General features: G+C 51.3%; 1 protein-coding gene across 1 annotated transcript in view; it reads left to right on the forward strand.

Annotated features, from left to right (window-relative positions):
- The first annotated feature begins 262 nt into the window (after nucleotides 1-262).
- Nucleotides 263-22,607, forward strand: part of KIRREL3 (kirre like nephrin family adhesion molecule 3) — a 155,671-nt gene continuing 133,326 nt past the window's right edge. The window contains exons 1-3 of the mRNA XM_055583719.1: nucleotides 263-306; nucleotides 449-623; nucleotides 869-989. Coding sequence (XP_055439694.1) covers nucleotides 263-306; nucleotides 449-623; nucleotides 869-989 — 340 coding nt within the window. The remainder of the gene's footprint in view (nucleotides 307-448; nucleotides 624-868; nucleotides 990-22,607) is intronic.

A 22,607-nucleotide genomic window follows, 5' to 3' on the forward strand; every position in this document is an offset into this window, starting at 1 on the left:
GCTGGGGACTGTGCAATTCATAAGTGGTGGGGCTGGGATTTGAAGCTGGGCCCGCCTGAGTCCACAGCACGCCCTACCAGCACTATGTTAGCTCTCTGTGTGTTGGTTTGATATCTAAGACGAGGGTGAGAGAGAGGCCCCTTGTGTTAGGCCGTGCACTAGGTGACGGGGGTCTGGGCGAGATTTTTATCAATTGATTTGATGATGCTGGAGTTGGGACAGTGTGGGGTGGTAGGGGGAAGGCTCTGTGAGCAGCTCGGCCATGGCCATGATCCTTGCTGTCTTGCGCTGGGAAGAAGGCTTACAGTTTTAGCAGATCTGGGGATTTTGGAATCTCAGAAATGGAAAAACTCATTTTAGAAAGATAACTCGTTGCCTGGGGCAGCTGGCAAGCCAAGAGCAGAAGCATACTGTCCCTGGTAACCACGCCGCCCCCTCGATTCCGCAGGAGTCCACAGCCAGCGGAGGACAGCAGGAGGGTCTGCAACCAGGTCGCTGGTCAGATGGAGGAGGTGCCCTCTGAGAGCGCACGGGAGATGGAGGGCCAGGGGAGCAGGCCAAACGTGGCGGGGTTACTTTCCATGATGAGGAGTAGCTGGTTTGAGGCAACTGAGGACGGGAGGGTCTGATGGCCAAAAATAGACAGCAGAATCCACCCCACCCTACCCTAACCCGGCAGGAATCAGAAGCTCTTCTCTGCGCTGTGTGACTTTGGGGGAGTTGCTTGAGCCGTTTGAGCCTCAGACCAGGAATAGGGATGGTCCTACTTCTGTGTCAATGTTGCAAAGACTTAATAAGAAAATGAGTGTGCAGCGCTCAGGAGGCGTTGGTCCAGCGAGCGGTCAGCTCTCAGTGGACCTGAGTGCAGAAGGGATACACAGTCCTCTGGGGACCCAGGAGGACCCCCTGCATCCATCTCCCCCCTGACCTGGAGCTGAGGGTGTCTGCCTACCCCTCAGCCGGCCCTGCCCAGCAGCTGGATTCAAAAGGTAAATGGGTAGATTCTGCATCTGCTGAAATCCTTGCTTTGCAGGGTTTCTCTTTCTTCCACTGTTGCAGGGATTTCCACTAAACCCTCTAACCATATCTGGATTATTGCTTCCAGCAGCATCAGGGGAGCACGTTCTGATACCAACTCGTACAGGCAAAATGCGGAATGCAGAAACACAAACGGGCTCAGGGAGGCTGGTGAAGGTGCCCACTGGGGCTGCTGGCAAAACTCAGCAACCAGGCAACAGCGCAGCCTCGGAGGGGGCAGTGGTGGGAGGGGGACCCTGGTCCAACACAAGCAAGGAGGTCACTGGAGTTCACCCCCTTTTGGAGAGGTGAGAAACCTGGTGTTCAGAGAGGTTCAGTGATTTGGTCAAGATCACCCCATAAGGCCAGACCAGGTCCAAATAAAGGGGAGGATCCTGGCTTGGAATCAGATAGACTTGGGTTCCAGCCTTCCTGCCATTTTGCTGTGTGATCTTGGGCAGGTTGAGTAACCCCGACAAGTCTGTTTCCTCTTCAGTGAAATGAGACTATGAGAACCTGCCGCATAGACCGGGGGGCCACCTCTCCCCATCTCCCCTGTCCCTCCTTATTCTCAGGATGCTAAGGAAGAAGCAGTGAGTGAAAACAGTGTTCTAAATGTGCAGAGAGACTGGGCTAGGGGGATGCCTTCCTGGGCTGCCAGCGTCCCAGGCCCCAAACTCCTATGGGTTGTTTCTCTTGGAGAAGAGGAAGACCATCTGCTCAACTTCTGAGTCGTCAGTTGGAGGAGGGATTTGTCTTATTCTCTGTGGCCTTGTGGGACAAACAAGTCATAGTTGCAGGGCAGTAGAGGATATTTAAGCTAAATAGAAACGAATTTTAAATTATTTTGTGTGTGTGCTTAGTCGCTCTGTTATGTTCAGCTCTGCGACCCCATAGACTGTAGCCCGCCAGGCTCCTCTGTCCATTGGATTTTCCAGGCAGGACTACTGGAGGGGGTTGCTATTTCCTATTCCAGAGGATCATCCCAACCCAGGGATTGAACCCCATGTCTCTTGCGTCTCCTGCATTGTCAGGCAGGTTCTTCACCACTAGCGCCACCTGGGAAAAGGAAAAGCACAGCCCTGTGAGGTAATGAGCTCCCTGTCACTAGAAGAATCCAAGGAGGGTACCATGTGACTACTTCTCAGAGATGCTGTAGAGGGGATGCTGAGAGGGTGCACCTGAGTGATTTCAAAGGCAAGGAGTAATCACTAGGTTTCTTGGCCAGTTACTCTCCCTGAAGGGAAGGATGAAGTCCAGAACAGAGGAAGGACAGCCAGTTTCTAGAATGTTGGTCTCCAGAAAGGTTCCCCCACCCTGGGTATTGGACCCCCACTGATCAACAGGTGGCCCAGACCTTCCTTGGATTCTTCCCTCTGCCCCCTGCCATCGACCTGAGTGCAGAAATCTAGTGACTGAATTTGTTTTAGGTGACATTTTGATGAATTTAGACCCAAACTCACTCATCTTATTGATCCTACAGAAAACGTTCATCCTTTAAAGACCACCCAACTGCATACTTAATCCACGTGCCATAGTCCAGGTCGATACGAAATGCTGCTGAGACAAATGCATTGCAAGCCCTTTATTGAAAGAAGGTTTTGCAACATTCAGGTCACTCTCCACTCCAGCCAGCAGGACCTCCCTGACACGTGGGGACATGCCGAGTGGCAGTCAGCAGAAGTCACAATTTCTAAGCCCACTAGGCTGCTGGCTGCTGACGGCTATGGGACTGGGACCCAGCATTTATCCACCCTGGGCCTTAGTTCTCCCCTCTGAGAAATGGGAGACTAACAGAGCCCTCACCAATTGTGGGTGGAGTAATTGACACAGCTGTGCATCATGGTGCCCAGCATAAAGAATGGTTCACTAAGCCTAGTGCCTGTCCTCCAACTTACGTCCCAACACAGAAAACTTCACCTGTGGCTCAGAAGTCTCCTGAACTTCAGCTGATTAAAAAGTCCCCAGAAACAAAGCAGAAGGAAGAGAAGGAAAAAAGTAGCAAGCGCCCATGTACGTGTGCACCTACCCTCAGAGCAGCGGCCACACTGGCCCTGGCCACACTCAGGCCCAGGGGTGGTGCCTGACACATACCCCCCTCCCAGGGTGAGGTCAGCTCTATGGATAGCGTTCTGCAGGTGGTGATGCTGAGGCCCAGAGACTCGTCCAAATGATATGTCACTTCCTACCCCTAAGTGATGTGTCTTCAATGTAAGCTCAGGAGGGCAAGTCTTGTCTGTCCCTTCACCATATCCATAGCAAGCAGAACCAACTCAGAATGAACACTCAACAAATATGGAAGAAATGAATGAGTGAATGAAAAACAGAATTGAAGATGAAAACCTGAACAATTTGAAACTTAACCACATAAGGCTGACCCTCATCAGGGGCTGATTCAGGCACATTTCTGAAAAAGGAAGGGCCAGTGAAGGACAAAGAAATGCAGAGTCCTGTTCCCAAATCATCAGATAGTCTCAGATCTGAACCCCACCCCCAGTCCTCCAAGACATAAGGGTAGATCGTCCCAGCCTATTAAGTCACTCATCATGTGTGTTTACTGAGTGCCTTCTATGTGCCAGACTCTACACTTAGGTAGCAGATTTGCAAAGGTCAGTAAAGGTGGTCCCCACCTCAGTGTCAACACGGGCAGCGCAAAAGATAACAAATCAATGTTGCAATCACAGGAAGCTTCATAGCTGCAGTGCTTGCAAGGCACAGGGGTGCCCAGGGCAGGGGTGCCCAGCTGCATGGATGGGTGAGAGAGGGCCACATGGAGAGGGAGTTTCCTCGGGGGTAGGGGAATGAACCATGGGCAGGATGGGATGAATGCTTGAGGGGAATGCAGGAATCCCTGCTGGAAGGAACAGTGAGGTCCAAAAACTGGAATCAGAACCAGTCTTCGTGACTAGTCCTGTGGAAGGGCAGAGGGCAGGTCAGGAAACAAGACTGGGAGGGACGCAGGGGAGAGCATCCTCCCCCTCAATCCAGGACTGAAGGACACAGCCCTGTGCCCCGTGGCTCTGGGCAGATCCCCTCACTCCTCTGAGTGTTGGTTTCCTCCTCCATGCAAGGTTGAAGGGTGTGATTTCTAAGTTCCCTTCTGGTTCTAACATTCTATGACATTTCTGACTAATGCACAAAATCAAATATGTACACAAGACCAGAGGCATAAGAGAATACACAAAAAAAACGTGGATTAATCTAGAACAAACAGAGTAAGAACTGAATGGCAAACCTGTTAAACCTGTGGCATCACCCAGCCTCAAGTCCTACTTCCCAGAGCCCTGTGGTCCCTCACCAGCCCTCAAGGAAAGGGAGGCTCCCAGTTGTCCCCTGGGAAGTCTCACCAAGTACTCTAAACACCCCCAGTTGACAGCACAGCAAAAGCAGTCAGAAGGGTCTCCCTGCCTTCATTTTGGGCCAGGGGCAGACACTGAAAGTACTCCTCAGCCCACAGAGCTTCCAAGACTTAGAAGAAATGCCCTGGTCAAGAGTGGTGGGAATCCTTCACAGCCCCCAGTTCCCTGTCAGCATCATTTCCAAGCTACAGTCTCCAAGGAAGGGGAGGTCTTCAGACCCAACAACTGCTAAATCCAGAGGGCTTTTCAGAGTCCTTTTGGTAAGAGGCCAGGCTTCCCTGATAGCTCAGTTGGTAAAGAATCCACCTGCAATGCAAGAGACCCCAGTTCGATTTCTGGGTCAGGAAGATCCACTGGAGAAGAGACAGGCTATCCACACCAGTATTCTTGGGCTTCCCTGGTGGCTCCAGCTGGTAAAGAATCTGCCTGCAATGCAGGATACCTGGGTTCGATGCCTAGATTGGGAAGATCCCCTGGATAAGGGAAAGGCTACCCACTCCAGTATTCTGGCCTGGAGAATTCCATGGACTGTATAGACCATGGGGTCACACAGAGTTGGACATGACTGAGCAACTTTCACTTTCACTTATTAGTTTGAGAGAGGGTAGCACCTGGAGAAGGCAATGGCACCCCACTCCAATACTCTTGCCTGGAAAATCCCATGGATGGAGGAGCCTGATGGGCTGCAGTCCATGGGGTCGCTAGGAGTCGGACATGACTGAGCGACTTCACTTTCACTTTTCACTTTCATGCATTGGAGAAGGAAATGGCAACCCACTCCAGTGTTCTTGACTGGAGAATCCCAGGGATGGGGGAGCCTGGTGGGCTGCCATCTATGGGGTCGCACAGAGTCGGACACGACTGAAGCGACTTAGCAGCAGCAGCAGCACCAGCCTCTTTGACAATACATGAAAGCCACAGTTTTCTCCCCCAGAAAAATGCCTACCTATGCTTCAGGGGCGGAGAAGGCAATGGCACCCCACTCCAGTACTCTTGCCTGGAAAATCCCATGGATGGAGGAGCCTGTTAGGCTACAGTCCATGGGGTCGATAACAGTCAGACACGACTAAGCGACTTCACTTTCACTTTTCACTCTCATGCATTGGAGAAGGAAATGGCAACTCACTCCAGTATTCTTGCCTGGAGAATCCCAGGGATGGTGGAGCCTGGTGGGCGCCATCTATGGGGTCGCACAGAGTCGGACACGACTGAAGCGACTTAGCAGCAGCATGCTTCAGGGGCATGTTGTTTGCTGGGGGTGAGGGGGCTGTTTTAAAATTCACTCATTTATTTGGCTTCACCGGGTCTTAGTTGCGGCACATGGGATCTTGAGCTGTGGCGTGCAGACTCTTAGTTGCGGCATGTGGGATCTGGTTCCCTGACCAGGCGGTGAACCCAGGCCCCCCTGCATTGGGAGTGCAGAGTCTTAGCCACTGAACCACCAGGGAAGTCCCTATGCCTCAGTTTTATATACAGATTCAGAAGAGTGTAAGAACCCCTGAGGGAAGTCCCCTTGAGGTCCTCAGACCCCAGGTTAAGTCCCCTGCCTTAGTTCAAACTCTCTATTTTGCAAATGAGAACCCTGAGACCCAGAAAGAGTAGGTGACTTACCCAAAGTCACCCAGCTAGTTAGAGCCAGATCCCTAGGAAAATGGGGCTAGTATCTGCCTCAAGCAGGGGCAGCTCCCGGCAGGACACATCATCGCTGGTGCCTGACCCAGAGCCAGGCTCCTAGCAGAGGGCAGGGCCAAACTCTGGCCAGGAACAGAGAAGAAGGGACCACCAGGCCCCCACTGACAGGTGCTCTCCTCTGGGAACTGGCCGGTCCCCAGAGCTTTCAGCTTCTGCTGCCTCTCTGTCTGTGGTCTCCCCACAGCCAGGAGAAGGGACTCGAGCTCCCTGGCTCCGCACCCTCCAAGTACAGCAAGTGTAACACACGGGCAGGCTCCACTCCACTCCGCACACAGAATGCTCCTTAGGCCAAACCGGGAGAACTGTGCCTCCTTACTGGTGTTCACAGGGCAGCCAACATCCCCTCATGGTGTGAGCAGGAGATCTGGGCTTGGGAGTGCTAATTATGCTATAGGAATTAAGGGTTCAGGGGGGCAGGATTTACGAGAACTCAGGCTGTGAAGTCAGACAGAGGCCCAGATTCGAATCCTGGCTCAGCCCCTTGATAGATAAGCTGACCCTTGGCCATATATATTTAACCTCTCCAAGCCCCACATCCTCATCTGTGCAATCGGATGACCATGGTACCTCCTCAGAAGACTGGTGTAAGAATTAAAGGAGATAATTTATATAGAGTGCTTAACACCATGCCTGGCAATACATTTTCGCTGTTTTTGTCACACTGCCCCGGGGGTCCCCAGGGTTGTGGAGCCTCACCTTCTGAATCTCACACCCAGCGACTTGCTGACACCGTGGTAACAGGGTAGAGAGAAATCCCTCTTTCTGATCTTCAGAGTATTTGCTGAAGAGTGCAGCAGGAGGCGTCCGCAGAAGTCCGGAAAGAACCTGCTGTGGTCGTCAGAGGCTGCCCGAGGAGAAATCGTGAGCGTGCCCTCCCTGGAGATTTCGAAGCAAGTTCTGACCTTCGTGAGACCGTTGAATGGCTGTTCTGCCAGGCGGCAGGGGAGTGAACACACGCGCTTCTCCTGGCTGGACCCCGGCCACTTCCGCTCGGTGGTCAGGCAGCACAGCACGAAGCCTGGAGAGGCGGTGGAGACGGATGAGAAACCGCAGGTGGAGGCCCTCAGTCACGCCTATGCAAGGCCTGGAAGCGGAAACAGGGTAGACAGAGCTCTCCTCAAATGTGAAGACTCCGCTGGTGGTGAGAACGTCCTCTCGGGACGGAGGAAAGGCGGGAGAGGGGCCCTGATGGCCCTTCTGCCGATTTTTCCGGTGTGAATATTCCCACCGTGGCCGACGTGACGCTTGCCTGTGTGGCATCGTGAAACACTGTTGTCAGTGAAAAAATGTTGCCTGCCGTACTGGTAAATGAACGATGTTGCAGGCGGCAGCCTCCCGCTTTGGTGAGCCCTGAGGATCTCAGGACGGAAACAGGATGCCCGCCATCAAGCAGTCAGTCACCACCCCTGACCATGCACCCTGGGGGTACTGGGATGAGAAAGCTCAGGATGTTGGTTCCAGATAGCTGAGGTGCATATCAAAGGAATGAGCCAGACTCTTGTATCTCCCCATAATTTAGCAGAAAAATGCTAAATTGCTTAACTTGAGATGGCTGGTTTTCTTTAATTGACTGTCATCTTTTGATGTTCAGAATACCTGGTCTTTTTTGCAAAAACACCTATATATATCCTGGTCCCTCCCTTACCTCTGTCAGAACTATCTTAGAGGTTGCATCCCAGGCTTAAATCCTCAGTTTTGTCTGGCAAATAAAACATAATTCTCAGCTTTTAGTTGTGCATTTTTTTTTCAGTCGACACAGTGCTGGGAAAAGATACCCAAGCCCGTGCTAGGTCCCAGATCCGCAGGACAGGCCAGGGGACTGTGGGATCCCTGGGCTTCAGTCCCACCTGAGTCCTTGTGAAGAACAGGCTGGGGCAGCTTGCCCTGAAGGCAAGTTTGTCCTTCTACTGAGTTGCCACCTACCTCCCTATAACCTGCACCCTGTCCGACCTCTCCCCAAAGTCCTGTGGTCAGTCTGGCCTCTCCTCCCTGCCCAACCAGGATCCTCACCTGGGCCCCTTGTGGCCAGTCTTCCAGACCCTAGCCAGCCAGGCACCATCCTCCAGGTGCTCCCAGCTTTGTCTACATGCCTCTTAAATAAGGGTTTACAGGGCTGGGCACCACCCTCCCTGTGTTCTGAGAGGGGCAGAACCTTCCATCCCTTGCTTAAACTAGACATGTCATGAAAGGCTTTTTATCTGGATCTATATGGGTATTTGTTCTGACTCCTTGCCTAGTTTCTAAGACTCTGAGAGTCTGTCTTAACCTTCTCCCTCCACCGCCCAGTGCCTAGTATGTGCCCTGTGCTTGCTCTGCAGTTACTTGCACTTGCTGGCGAGGTTGGCAATGACTGCCTTCAGGCCTTTGGCTCTTCTGATTCTGCACAATACCAGCCTGGAATCTACACTACCACGCCAGCCAGGGGTGACACCCCCATCAGGACCGCCACCACCCAGCCGTTTCCCCCAAGAGCTGAGCGCAGCAGCCCCCTGAGCTGCTATGAGCATTAGCTTTACAACAGTTTGGAAGCCTTGATTCAAACTACAGAACCAGAGCCCTCAGGCAAACAAACCTCCATCCTAGAGAATTTCATTCCTGTCCTGACTTATAGCACACCTCTTCCCTTTATAACAGCACGTCATGTTATTGTTCTAACTTCCGTGTGTTAGGCACTTACAATGTGCCCAGCTTTGGTTGCGCACCTTTGGACAGGTAATAGGGACACCCACCTCTCCTTACCTCACAACTTTCTGCCTCAATTACCTCCACTTGTCATCACAGCCCAGGAGGTCTCCCTTTCATAAACTTAGGAGACGATGAAGGGGCAGCCTCAGATTAAGAGCCAAGTGGCGGTGGGAGGGCCGCACTACAGTGTGAGAAGTCCCATGGGCCGTGGGGTCAATGGTGCAACGTTCCTGTGTCAACCCCCCTTGGTCTCAGGATCCTGGAGAGGAGGACCTGGCTGTCCTGTCCAAAGTTTATAAGCCAGGACTTCCTACTCACCAGGCCCTGGGCTTAAAGACCTCTGCGTGTCTAAGACCAGGTTACAGCACTGGGTCCTCCAGCCAGAGAACCTTCTCCAGACTAACCAGAGATATCAATATAAGTCCTCCTGCAGGCAGGACCGGCCACCAGACTCCTTCCCATGGCTGCTGTCTTCTGTGGACTGGCCAGAGGCTGAATCAAGGTCCATGATTGTTTCCAGTGGGCATCGGAGGCATCATGGATCCCACCGCCCACATGCCCAGACACCTCTGAGCTTCATTGCTCCCAAACAGAGCAGGAGAGGTTCAGGTCATTCCTGGAACCACCCATGCCTGCTCCCAGAAGTAGTAAAGAGCCCACAGGTGACCCAACCAGCAGTTTGGGGGGGGGTGGGCAGGTGGTGAATAAATCCCACTTTCCCTTCAAGGGAGATTTGTTTAGGTGTCAGCTAGTCTGGAACTCCTTCCCATCGTCCCATCCACCATGATAGGCAAGCCTGTGTCTTCCTCTCCCTCTCTCACACCATCTCAGCACCCTCGTCCTCTGTCCTGGCGGGGTTGTCAGGTTCATGGCCCCAAAAGGGGTCACCTCTCTGGGGCTTGGCTATCAATGTGTGCAGAGCTCACCCAGCCCCATGGCATGCCTATTAGCAATCAGTCTCCTGCTGGGCCGGCCTTGCGGTAAATAAACTTTCATGTTCTTATTAAGTGATGGCTGGTGGTTTGGAATCGCTACCCTGGATCTGTTTGAGGTTGATTCCTTAATCAAAGCTCTCAGGCTCTCCTCCGCCCCCTCACCGCTGAAAGGTTATCATTAAAGAGAAAAAAGGCTCTTTGATTTCTGTTGCTGGGCCTGCCAACTTGGATCTGGGGCTCCGGGTGAGGTGGAGGGGATGCTTGGTTTTACCCCCAAGCCTTGTGTTCAAATCTCATCTCTTCCAGCAGCAGCTGGGTGAGATAGGGCAAGTCATGGTGTCTCTCTGGTCCTCGGCATCCTTCTTGAGGGTGGTCTCAGGTGTGGTGAGCTTGTGTCTGACAGGTTGCTAAGCCTGCCAAGTGCTGTGAGTGAGTTAGTCCTAATACCCAGTCACAGGCTCATTCTCAGACCCACATTCAAGACCCTCAGGGTCAAGGGCTTCCATGGAGCTTCCTGGAAACAGCGGGCCTTCCCTAAGGCGCCTTGGACAAGAACAGGGGGTTAGAACCAGCCCGCGGCATTCACCCTAATCCTCTCCCAGAGGTACCCCCGGCAAGAGCTCAGCCCCTGGACTCCCCCATTCTGCTTTTTCACCTCTCCCCCCTTCTTATCTACATCTGTGCTTTTTGAAGGCAAGAGAAACATGGAGCTAGCGCCTCCATGTAGCTGGATAAATAATTACTAAATAAATAAATAAAAGTAAACAAAGAAAGCCTCCAATGAGCTTGAATTGCTGCCGTGCTGAGAAGTAACTGGCAGACTCGATTTAATTATAAGATTCAGAGTTGTAATGGGGTGTCGGGGGCTCCAGGAGGATTTCAGTAATGGGAGGACAGCAGGGTTTCCTGCCTTCCCCACTGGCTCCTCTCCGAACCTCACCATCCACTTTCCTGCCTTGCTGGGTGGGCGGGAAGCTTGGCACTGTTGTGGGGGGTGAGATCTGGCCAACCCCAGGCCTCTGCTGCTCACAAGCCTCACCTCCCAAGATGCTCCAAGCCACAATGCGCTGGTGGGCAGGCCCGGGTAGGGAAGTGTGGATGGAGGGGCAGAGCCTGGAGGAAGACACACTCCCCCACACCCGTGCCTCCTCTGCCCCAGGGAAAGGGTGCAGCTTCTGGGTGGGTGCAGCCCTGGCAGCCAGGCATGGCATGCTGACCAGACTGTCAACAGGCATGGTGGCTGTCCTGGCCTGGCCTCCCTCCTGTACTGCTTTTCTACCCAGAATGTGGAGGAAGCGGAAGCCTGGTCTACTCCCTTCCATCCCATTCTTGTGTGCTCAATCTCTCGGTTGTGTCCAGCTCCGCAACCCTATGGACTGTAGCCCACCAGGCTCCTCTATCCATGAGGTTTCCCAGGCAAGCATACTGGAGTGGGTTGCCATTTCCTACTCCAGGGGATCTTCCTGAGCCAGGGGTTAAACCCGGGTCTCCTGCATTGGCAGGCAGCTTCTTTACCACTGAGCCACCGGGAAGCCCATCCCAAGTACCCTGAAAGACCCATACTCCCCACTGTCCCAGGACACCTTTCCCTTCTTCCCACCCTCTTCCCTGGTGCCAGGTTAGAACAAACATCTCCCTCCACCCCTGCCATGACCAGTGGCCTGGGGACAAAGGCTGGCCATTCCCGCCTGATTCCAGTGAGAAATTCTTTAAAGCCAGTTCACCGCCCTTATGGGACCCTCTTGGTTCATCCTCAGCCTTCATGATTTCATTTGGGCTGTAAATGGGTGACAGGAAGGTTTGTAAGCACAAAGCTAAACAGCGGCAAGGCTCCCGCTGCTCCCCCTCCCCCATTCCCACCCCTCCATACTTCCCTGCCCTACCCCTCACCCCCACCCTGCCTCCCTGCAGGCTACCCTTCCTTCTCCAGGCCTGGACTTGCCAGGGCCCTAACTCCCACGAGGGCTTCTCAGAACCCCCTGACTTCTTAGAAGTGCTGACCTAATTCACCAGCACCCTCTAGACACACATGGTCCCCTTCCTCTGGCTGTGGTCTCTGCAGGTCACCTGGGCTCTGTGTGCAGCATCCAGGCTGTGTTCCTAGCAGAAGAGTGCAGCCTGGGCCCTGGGGTCAAATGGGCCTGGGATTGTGTGTGTGTGTGTTTGCAGATGATTTTTATTTTCTTCTCTATATTTATTTATTTTTAACTAGAGGGTAATTGCTTTACATTGTTGTGTTGGTTTCTGCCATACAGTACCGTGTTAGTCGCTCAGTCGTGTCTGACTCTATGATTCCATGAACTGTAGCCCGCCAGGCTCCTCTGTCCGTGGAATTCTCCAGGCAAGAACATTGGAGTGGTTTGCCATTTCCTTCTTCATGAGATCTTCCTGACCCAGGGATCAAACTCGCGTCTCCTGAATTGCAGGCAGATTCTTTACCATCTGAGCCACCAAGAAAAGCCCGGGTTCTGCCATACATCAGACATAGGGATACATGTGTCCCCTCCCTCACGAACGTCCTTTCCTCCCTTGGCTCCTCCACCTCCCGGTTAGGGGACTTTGGAAAATTGCCTAGCTTCTCTGAGCCCCATCCGATCAACGTGACTACGAATCTCTGTGAGTGTTAAAGCCACAAACCACGTTCATAGGCTCCTACTGGGCCCCTGCCTTCTGGCATTGGAGCTGGGCTTTAAGAGGATACAGGTGATGGGGCAGGGGCACCTGGGCATGGGGGCCCTCAGGCCTCCTGTTGCCCATAGCTTTGGTCCACGGGGACTTTGTTGGTCCCACTAGAAAACAGACAGGTGGGTTGCCCTCTTTCTGCCTGGCCTCCCGGCATGATTGACTGGCTGTACCAGGCTCAGGCTCCCCGGGGGCAGGCCACAGCTGTTGAGCATCTGGCCCCATTCAGACATTAGTCACCAACTCCCAACTTTCTCCTAGGAAAAGTCTAAAAGCCTTCCAGGCATATGGCTGTCAGCAGTCCCCGTTCCTCTCAGGATAAGTGGACTGATGACAGGCCGGGGGTGGGGGAGGGGTGGGAATGGCCTTCATGGTACAGTTTCTGTGTCATGGTCCCCCACAGCGCAATTAACCAGTGGGATTAGACATCTCAAATCAGAGGTGGCTGAGGGAACTTTGTACGTGTGATAAAACGTCCCTATAAAATTCCTCCACCAGCATTATTAAACTTTCCCCAAGCCCCTGCACCTCTCACAAAGACATAAGACATTATACTAGTAGTCCAAACACCTCATTTATAATCGGGTTTTCTGGCCTCCAAACTTACTAGCTGTTTGACTCTCGAGTGACTGTTTCATATTTTGAATGATCTGTTTCGTATTATTAGGACCAATAACAGTACTCACTTAAAGAATTGTTATGATAGAAGATAAGGCGTGCCAAGTTCTCAGCCCAGGGACTAATCAATCATAAGTGTTCAGTGCATGGCCACTTTAATGGCACCGATGAATTAAGTGAGCCTGGTCCAGGGAGATGACACGCCAGTGGAGAGGGGCAAGGCTGAGCTGCGGCCAGCCCCTAGGGGAGGAGAGGACAGCCGGTCCCAAGACCAGTGTGCAGAGGGGTGTGGCAGACTCTGCCTACACTGGGGGCTGCTGTGATGCCCGAGTGGCCCAGAGGAAGGCCACTGCCCAAGTCAGCTGGTGACCGAGTTGGGATTCCAAGGAATTAGCCAACTGGGAGAAAGACCTCAGGCAGTAACTGAGGGTAGGGCGTGAGCCCAGCCTCAGAGAGAAAGATAAGGAGGATGAAAACAGTCAGGGAGGGTCTCAGAGAACCAGCCAGGGGTGCCAAGACTCAGAATTGGTGAGGAGTTCTTTCTCACAGAGAAGGGAGGCCAGTGTGGAAGTCCCCAGCCATGCCCCAAGCTTCAACACTCACAGCTGGCAAACTTCCTTCCGCCTCTAAAATGTCCAATTCTTTATCCACAAAGACAGGAACAGTAATGCTTAGCTTCATAACGTTGATGTGAGGGTGAAATAAGATGAGGAAAGTAAATGCCCAGGGCTGTCTTTTTCCTGCCCGTGATGTACAGACACAGGGCAATGAACAGAGATTTGGAGAAGCCAGAGGACTGGGGATCACATGGGCACCAGATTTCCTGCAGGCACATGGGACCTGGGGCCAGCAACAACGCAAGCAGTCATGGACCCTACAGCTAGTGATAAGGAGTCGGCTAATATGCCGTCTGCCTTGGCCACTCTGTGGTAGGGCCATGCCAGGCAGTAAATGGCATGGCTGAAGCAGTTGAGAAGTCAGGGATGGGCAAAGGGCTACCCCGAGGTTGGTCCTTGCTGTTGCAGAGAGCACAAGGGGCTTCCTATCAGATAAGGCTCTGAAGGAGCCTGACTCAGGGGACTTCCCAGGCGGTCCAATGGTTAGACTCCACGCTTCCATTGCAGGGGTCATAGGTTCGATCCCTGGTCGAGGAACTAAGAGTCCACATACCACACAGCCAAAAAATAGGACCAAAGAAATGAGAATGAAGGAGCCTCGCTCCCTGCAGGAGCTAGTGAAGAAGGGCTGGTGACTGCAACAGCTTTTGGGAATTATCTCAATGATTGCCAACACTTCCTCAAAGAGGAGCCCTGGATGTAAGCTTTGTATGAAATTCTTTGTTTTTAGAAATGAATTTAAGACCACAGCTGTTTCAGATTTCTCTTATAAGAATTTAATTGGTATGTAATAGCATAGTTAATTAAATACAAATCAATAGTTTAAGGGAACTAATTGATACTTAATATGAATGGGGAGAAAAACTTAGTTCTAATATAATTAACTCATATGAAATTAGCAATGAAAGAGCAATTATGTCTTTACAACAATGTAAAGTTTATAGTGCTTTAATAAACTTAGCATTAGCAAGCAATGAGATTCAAAAATTATGAAACAGGTATTATTGGGCTATTAAACATTTATTACTTGTCCTCAAGGCCCAGAGTCATGCACTAGTCAGAATTAATAAACCTTTACTATCCCTCTCTTCAGGACTCTTTCCTAGAGAGCTTGATCAGTAAACTGTGATCTTTGCGTGATTTACGGGCATCCTTATTGCCTGGGATGTGAGTGATTATGCTGAAAACACAACCAGGCAGACCCAATGCAGAAAGCAGTTTAGTAGAATCTCGGTGAGAACTTTCCAAACATGACACTCCAGCATCCTGCCACCCAGGGGGCCATCGCTGGGCAGAATGGCTTGTGATGAGAGAGGCCATGGGTACTGACACCCAACCCAGGCAAATGCTAGACAAGTCAGCAGCCCCCCAGGCCCTTTGAGATGACCACCCCACCCCACACAACTCCTTTTTCCTCCTCAAGACACTTACAGCAATTATTGTTGTTCATGTAGAAATAACTCCAGCTCAGCCTCGTGACACTTTTTTAGTTGAACTGCTGCTTGTCTTCGACTTGACTTTTTCACAGGCTAAAAGACTCTTGAGAGTCCCTTGGACTGCAAGGAGATCCAACAAGTCCATTCTAAAGGAGATCAGCCCTGGGATTTCTTTGGAAGGACTGATGCTAAAGCTGAAACTCCAGTATTTTGGCCACCTCATGAGAAGAGCTGACTCATTGGAAAAGACTCTGATGCTGGGAGGGATTGGGGGCAGGAGGAGAAGGGGACGACAGAGGATGAGATGGCTGGATGACATCACTGACTTGATGGACGTGAGTCTGAGTGAACTCCGGGAGTTGGTGATGGACAGGGAGGCCTGGCGTGCTGCGATTCATGGGGTCGCAAAGAGTCGGACACGACTGAGCGACTGAACTGAACTGAACTGAACTGATGTCCTACCTACATCAGTGGTCCCCAGCGTTTTTGGCATGAAGGACCAGTTTCATGGAAGACAATTTTTCCATGGGTCAGGGGGCTGGAGGGGTTGGTTTCAGGATGATTCAAGTGCATTACATGTACTGTGCTCTTTATTTCTATTATTATCAAATCAGCTCCACCTCAGATCACCAGGCATTAGATCCTGGAGGTTGGGGACCCCTGCCTTACATAACCAGCCAGATTGTAATCCCATTGGGAGGAAGCTTGTGTTATGTATTTTTGTCTTGAGCATCATGCCTCTCAAGTGTTTGGGGTTAAATGTTTAAAATATTGATTTAATTTGACTGTGTTGGGTCTTGGTTGCAGCACGCTGATCTTCGACCTTTGTTACATCATGTGGGATCTTTTCTTGCGGGGCACACACTCTGCAGTTATGGCACATGGTCTTGAGAGCATGTGGGCTTCAGCAGTTGTTGTGTACAGGCTTAGTTGCTCCACAGCCTGTGGGATCTTTGTTCCTTGACCAGGGATCGAGCCCGCATCCCCTGCATTGCAAAGCAGGTTCTTAACCACTGGACCACCAGGGAGTCCTATGGGTTGGGTTTGGTAGCTGCCAGTTTGTGAGTGTGCGCTGGTGGTGGACGGGTGGTGGCAGCATCATATCATCATCACCTGATGACACGGGTGGCTGCCTGCATCACCCTCCTGCTTTGTGTGTAAATTGTCATCACGTGAATTGGTCTATAGACCACGATATTCGCTCTCCAAGGCAGTGAAGTTGCTTTAAGATGTGTTTCTTCAGATCTGAACTCATGCTCATGTGATCATCCAGGACCTGTCTACTTGGGGATCTTTCAAATACAGGAAATCCGTAATGCACCTTTGTCATCCATAATCAGCTTCCTTTGTCAATCGCTCTTGACACACACCCCTCGCTCCCTCCAATCTCCCCACTGAAGACCCTGTGGGGTCTTCCCGTTCCCCTGCTTGAGCCTCTCTGACCCTTAGCCTACTGTCTGGGCCGAGAAACATCTCTTGAGTTGCCACTTACTCTCTGTTTCAGGCACCTGTGGTCCCTGACCTCGCCTGCGACACCCCCGGCTGGTCTTCCCGCCTTGCTTCACTCCTCCAGCCCCGCTGACTTGTCACTGCCACACTGATCTTCAAAGATGCCACCTCACAGCTCATTGAGTCACCCTGGACAGGGCTTATCACTCCCTGAGTCACCCCTTTGGCATCTGTTTAAAAAAAAAAAAAAAAAAAAAAGGAAGACGGGAAGATTTGATCACCTCTAGACTGCAGTCTGATGTTCTGTTTCAATTTCACCCTCATCAGTGGTTTATTCGAGGTACTTTACACCAAGTGCTGTCTCATTGGATTTGCATATCAACCAAGTGAGGAGGGTCTTATGATCAGTATCCACATTTTGTAAATGAGAAAACTAAAACCCAAAGAAGCCCTGGGGACTGTTCAGGGCTGAAGCAAGGCTCCGGCTGGCGCTGGTGGCTTTGCAGCCCACGCGGCCCCACTGCCCCCAGGTGCTCTGCGTGACTCCCGCCAGGTCCAGCTGACGTCTTTGCCATCTGCTCTCGGCCACCATCTGGGGATCTATTTTCAGCCCCTGCTCTGCTCTCCCATGTCAAGGTGGTGGGGGCGTGGAGGCTGCGAACGTCCCCCTGAGAAGCCCAGGGTCCTTTCACCTGCTTTCTCGTCTCGGGCTGTCCTGGGAGAGCAAGAAGAGGGGGAACATATCCACCCATCGCCTCTTGCTAGGTGGGTTGCAGTGGTCACACAGCTGCTCTTCCCCGTCTGGGCTTGCCTTCTCCCAGTCGTCATCTGCATCCGTGCTAAAAGACCGTTAGAAGATGCAAGTCTGGCCTGTCTTCTGCTAAGCACTCTGTAGAAAAAATACAGACTCCAAGGCAAGGCTCACCAGGTCCCCCAGAATCTCGTCCCTGGCTCTGTCTCCTGCCTCACTTTCTCCACTCCCAAAATCTTCGCTACAGCCACACCAAACTGCCTGCCCACCACACTCTATTTCTTGTTCAGTAGGCTCCTAGGGACATGCTCCATCTAATAGCTTCAGGTAATAAATGGATGCCAGTGCTGGGAAAGGGCAGGAGGGCAGCAGGATAAAGAGACGACAGAGGTTGAGGTTGTTGGTTGGCATTACCCACTCAATGGACATGTGTTTGAGCAAACTCTGGGAGATGGTGAAGGACAGGGAAGCCTGGCATGCTGCAGTCCATGGAGTAGCAAAGAGTTGGACATGACTTAGCAACTGAACAACAGCAAACGTGAAGGGATAGTTCTCAGCAAGTGTCCCTGGACCATGGTGACTGGGCAGGGCAGGAACAGGTGGGCTTCCAAATGCCTCACATAGCCTCAGGTGAGGAAGCAAGACCTGGCACCCATCCACTGTCACCAGCTCTACCTGTGATTACTTCACAGCCCATTCATTTCTGGCTAGGGCACCAAGCGAGCACTCTTTGGGCAAATGTCATCCACACACTGAGAGCAGGAATGCTCAAGGCATTCTGGGTTGATGTCAAGGCACATAGCTAGTGGCTTTCCTGGGAGCTCAGTGCTAAAGGATCCACCTGCCAATGCAGGAAGCATGCATTCAATCCCTGGTCCCAGAAGATCCCCTGTGCCTCAGAGCAACTAAGCCCGAGCTCCACAACTATTGAACCCACACTCTAGAGCTCAGGAGCTGCAACTGCTGAAGCCTGTGCACCCTAAAGCCCGTGCTCTGAAACAAGAGGAGCTGCCGCAATGAGAAGCCCATGGACCACAGCTAGAGAGTAGCCCCTGCTCTCTGCAGCTGGAGAAAACCCCGAGCAGCAGCGAAGACCCAGCACAGCCGGAAATAACTAAATAAATAAATGAAGATTTAGAAGACACGTAGCCAGCCCTCCCTCCCCACCTTCCCTCTTTCCCATCATCTCTCGTGCCCACCACCCGCACTGTCCCATCTTAGCAGCCCCTCTGACTGCTCTCTAGTCGGCTGGTGCCTCTCAGGAGCCTTCTGAGTGGTCATGTGATGCTGCCCCCTTCGCCCCCCATGACTAAGGGACAGAGGTCAAAGAGTCTTGACCAACAGAAATAGCCAGGCTGCAGAGAAGACCGGTTCCTCCCCTCTTCCTGTCTATATTAGCTTGCTAGGGCTGCTGTGACAAAGGGCCACCAACTGGATGACTTAAACATTAAAAAAGGTGATGCCTACCAGTTCTGGAGGGCTTCCCTCATGGCTCAGTCGGTAAAGAATCTGCTTGCGATGCAGGAGACCTGGGTCCAATTCCTGGGTCGGGAAGATCCCCTGGAGAAAGAAATGGCAATCCACTCCAGTATTCTTGCCTGGAAAATCCCATGGACAGAGGACCCTGACAGGTTACAGTCCATGGGTCGCAAGAGTCAGACACGACTTAGCGACTAAACCACCACCACCACCAGTTCTGGAGGCCAGGAGTCCACAAAAGACGCTGGCAGGGTTGGTTCCTTCCAAGGCCCTGAGGAATGGCTCTGTTCTAGGCCTCCCTTGTGGCTTATCAACAACCTTCTCCATGTTCACATGGCATTGTCCCCGTGTGAGTGTCTGTCCCCAATTTCCCGTTTATGAGGACCCCAGTCATATTGGATTGTGTGCGTGTGTGCTCTGTCACTCAGCTGTGTCCGACTCTTGCAAACCCATGGTCTGTAATTGGCCAGGCTCCTCTGTCCATGGGAATTTTCAGACAAGAATACTGAAGTGAGTTGCCATTTCCTTCCCCAGGGGATCTTCCCAACCCAGGGATCCAACCTGTGTCTCTTGATTGACAGTTGGCTCTTTACCACTGCTCTACCTGAGAAGCCCCATATTGGATTAGAGTCCCCCTAGTGATCATTTTAACTTGATTACCTTGGTCAAGTCTCTATCTCCAAATAAAGACACAGTCTGAGATGCTGCGGGCTTCCCTGATAGGTCAGCTGGTAAAGAAGCCACCTGCAATGTAGGAGACCCTGGTTCTATTCCTGGGTCCGGAAGATCTGCTGGAGCAGGGGTGGGCTACCCACTCCAATATTCTTGGGCTTCCCTGGTGACTCAGCTGGTAAAGAATCTGCCTGCAATACGGGAGACCTGGGTTCAATCCCTGGGTCAGGAAGATCCCCTGTAGAAGGGAAAGGCTACCACTCCAGTATTCTGGCCTGGAGAATTCCATGGACTGTATAGTCCATGGGATCACAAGGAGTCAGACACAACTGAGTGACTTTCACTTTCACTGAGATATTGTAGTCAGGACTTCAGCATCAGGTTTAGGGAAACCCAGTTCTCTCCGTGATCCCACAGGACCGCTGATCTCTGCTGACACTTCTATGTCTGTCTTTTTAAAAATATTTATTTGTTTTATTTATTTGGCTGCGTCAGCTCTTAGCTGTGCCCTACAGGCTCTTCACTATGGAATGCATGATCTTTCATTGAGGCACGTGGGCTCAGCAGTTGTGTCATTCAGGTTTAGTGGCCCTGAGGTATGTGGGAACCTAGTTCCCTAACCAGGGATCAAACCCGTGTCCCTGCATTGGAAGGTGGATTCTTTCCCACTGGACCACCAGAGAAGTCCCTCAGTGTCTGTCTTGATTCACAGCATCAGCTAGCCCTGGGATCATAGCACACACCCTAGGAATTAAACCAGAAATCAGACCTGGATTCCAGCCTGAGCACTGGCCAGGCTAGACTGTGCTTTGGTCTTGAATTAGCATTTTATTTCTCTGAGCCAGTTCCTGAAACCAAAATGGAGGCAATCACTTCTGCCTTGCCTGCCTCACGGAGCTACTGTGAACACCCAATAAGACAGTGAGTATGACAGTATCGTGAAAAAATAAGTATCCCACAAATGTGAAGTAATATCTCCGCAATATCATGATTACTAGGAAGAATAAAGGAATCCTCAGGCTAGAAAAAGTCCCATCCTCACCCTCAGAAACTGAAGGAAAACCATTCCTTTTATGAAGCCATCTTTTTTTATACCTCCCAAGAGGAAACTGCACATTTCCCAGACTCCTATTCCATGAATTACAGTGTGCATTCACTCCAGGCCATCCTCACCTGACCTAATCCACTGTGGCTCGGTCAAGCCCATCTGACCCATTCTCTCTGGTCTGGGTCACTGCCCATTATTTCTCAGTCATCTCTTTCACTAAATCAGACTTTTCCTGATCACTCACCATGTGCCAAGCACTGTGCTTCGGACCACGGACCCTGAGCCTAAGAAGACACTATCCCCCTCTTCTGTGGCTCACAGGCTAAAGGCTGGGAGTTCCTGGGGTGCAACCTGGCCTTCTTCCTAAGAAATATACCCCTTCTCAGGCAGTGCTTCCTTATGTAGGGTGTGTGCATCAAAGTCACTTTAGTCATGTCCAACTCGTTGTGACCCCTTGGATTGTAGCCCTCCAGACTCCTCTGTCCATGGGATTCTCCAGGCAAGAATAGCGGAGGGGGTTCCCATGCCCTCCTCCAGGGTCTCTTCCTGACCCAGGGATTGAACCCATGTCTCCTGCGGCTCCTGCATTGCAGGCGGATTCTTTACTGCTGAGGCACTGGGGAAGCCTCTCCCTGTGTAGCAGTGTCTCCTAACTCTTTGTTCTCCTGAGACAGCACCCTCCACACCTTCATAGGCAGGTGACCCTGGCCTTCTTTGCACTGAACTGTCCTTCAAGCCAGGATGACTCCATTCACATCAGTCTTTTTCCGTGGGCCCATTCAGTGCATCTGGTGGTTCTGCTACTGATTAGTGCTTAGCCAAAACCTGCAGCCCCAAAGTCTACATGGAGAAGACCTCAGCATCTTGCTGTTTTGAAATGCACATCTGGAGGACTTCTCTGGTGGTCCAGTGCCTAAGACGTCACCTTCCGATGCAGGGAATGTGGTTCGATCCCTTGTTGGGGATCTAAGGTCCCATATACCTTGAGGCCAAGAAACCAAAACATAAAACAGAAGCAATATCATAACAAATTCAACAAAGCCTTCAAAAATGGTCCACATCAAAAACAAACAAAAAAGTCTTTAAAATAAATAAATAAAATGGGCATCTGGGATCTGACTCCACCATCAGTCCCACACCACCCGACAAAGAAGGTGGCCATCTGGTGGCTGACCCAGCTCACAGTGTGAACGATACCTCTTCTGTCACATTCCACCATCTCTCCACTAATAGCCTGGTTGATCTGGCTTGTTGGAATCGTAAGCTGTTGGTTCCTGCACCCTGCATGTTTCTCTCTGGTCACTATCTTTGACCACACCTGTGTTTCCAGATTCTCCTGGAATCACACCTGGGCCCTGACCTGCTTCTTCATGTAGCACCAAGGACCTCTAATTTACCTCTGCAAGTCTCTCCCAAGAACATCCTCAATTTTCATATATGGATAGCCAGCTCATTCTCATGTATTTAATCCCCCAACCTGCTCGTTCTTGCAAAGATCCCAGTGGCTTCTCCCCACTTTTCAGTAAAGACTTAGTCAGAGAGCCCTCTCTCACTTAATAAATTTCTGCAGTGTGCTTATTAGTGCCTTGTAATATAGATGCCTAAATAATTAAGACTAACCCACCCGTGTCAAATTAAATGAGCCAAATACATTGAGAAATTGCTTCAGCCTCCATTTCTTTTATTAATCAGGTTTTTTTAATACAAAAAAGAAAGTCTTTTCCTGCTCATTTGCAAAAATCATACATGGTCCATGAGAATCTTACTTATAATAACCGTGTGTACATACAGCCTCTTTCATCGGGCAATACCCCTGGTGGCATATTACCTGACATAGGACAGGGTGGGTTGGTGTGGCAGAGACAGTCAACTCAAAGTCAGCAGGTGATCTACAGTCTCTAGATCTGTAGGAGGACCATGCCCCTCCATTTCCCTGAGAGTTGAGGGGATGGTCCAGGAAGCCATGCAGGAACACTGGCCGAAATTCACCCAGAATCTTCTGCCCACACTCTTCTGCCAGAGTTTGTTTCTGGGCTCAATGCAAGAACCCAAACCCAAGCTCCCTTTCTCATTAGGAGCCACTACTGATGTACTTCAGATGAGCATAGGAAGTCAGTGGAACATATAATAGGAGTCATCAGCAATTGTGTCATTCTCATGATGAACA

This window comes from Bubalus kerabau, chromosome 5 (assembly GCF_029407905.1).
Source record: "Bubalus kerabau isolate K-KA32 ecotype Philippines breed swamp buffalo chromosome 5, PCC_UOA_SB_1v2, whole genome shotgun sequence".
NCBI lineage: Eukaryota > Metazoa > Chordata > Mammalia > Artiodactyla > Bovidae > Bubalus > Bubalus kerabau.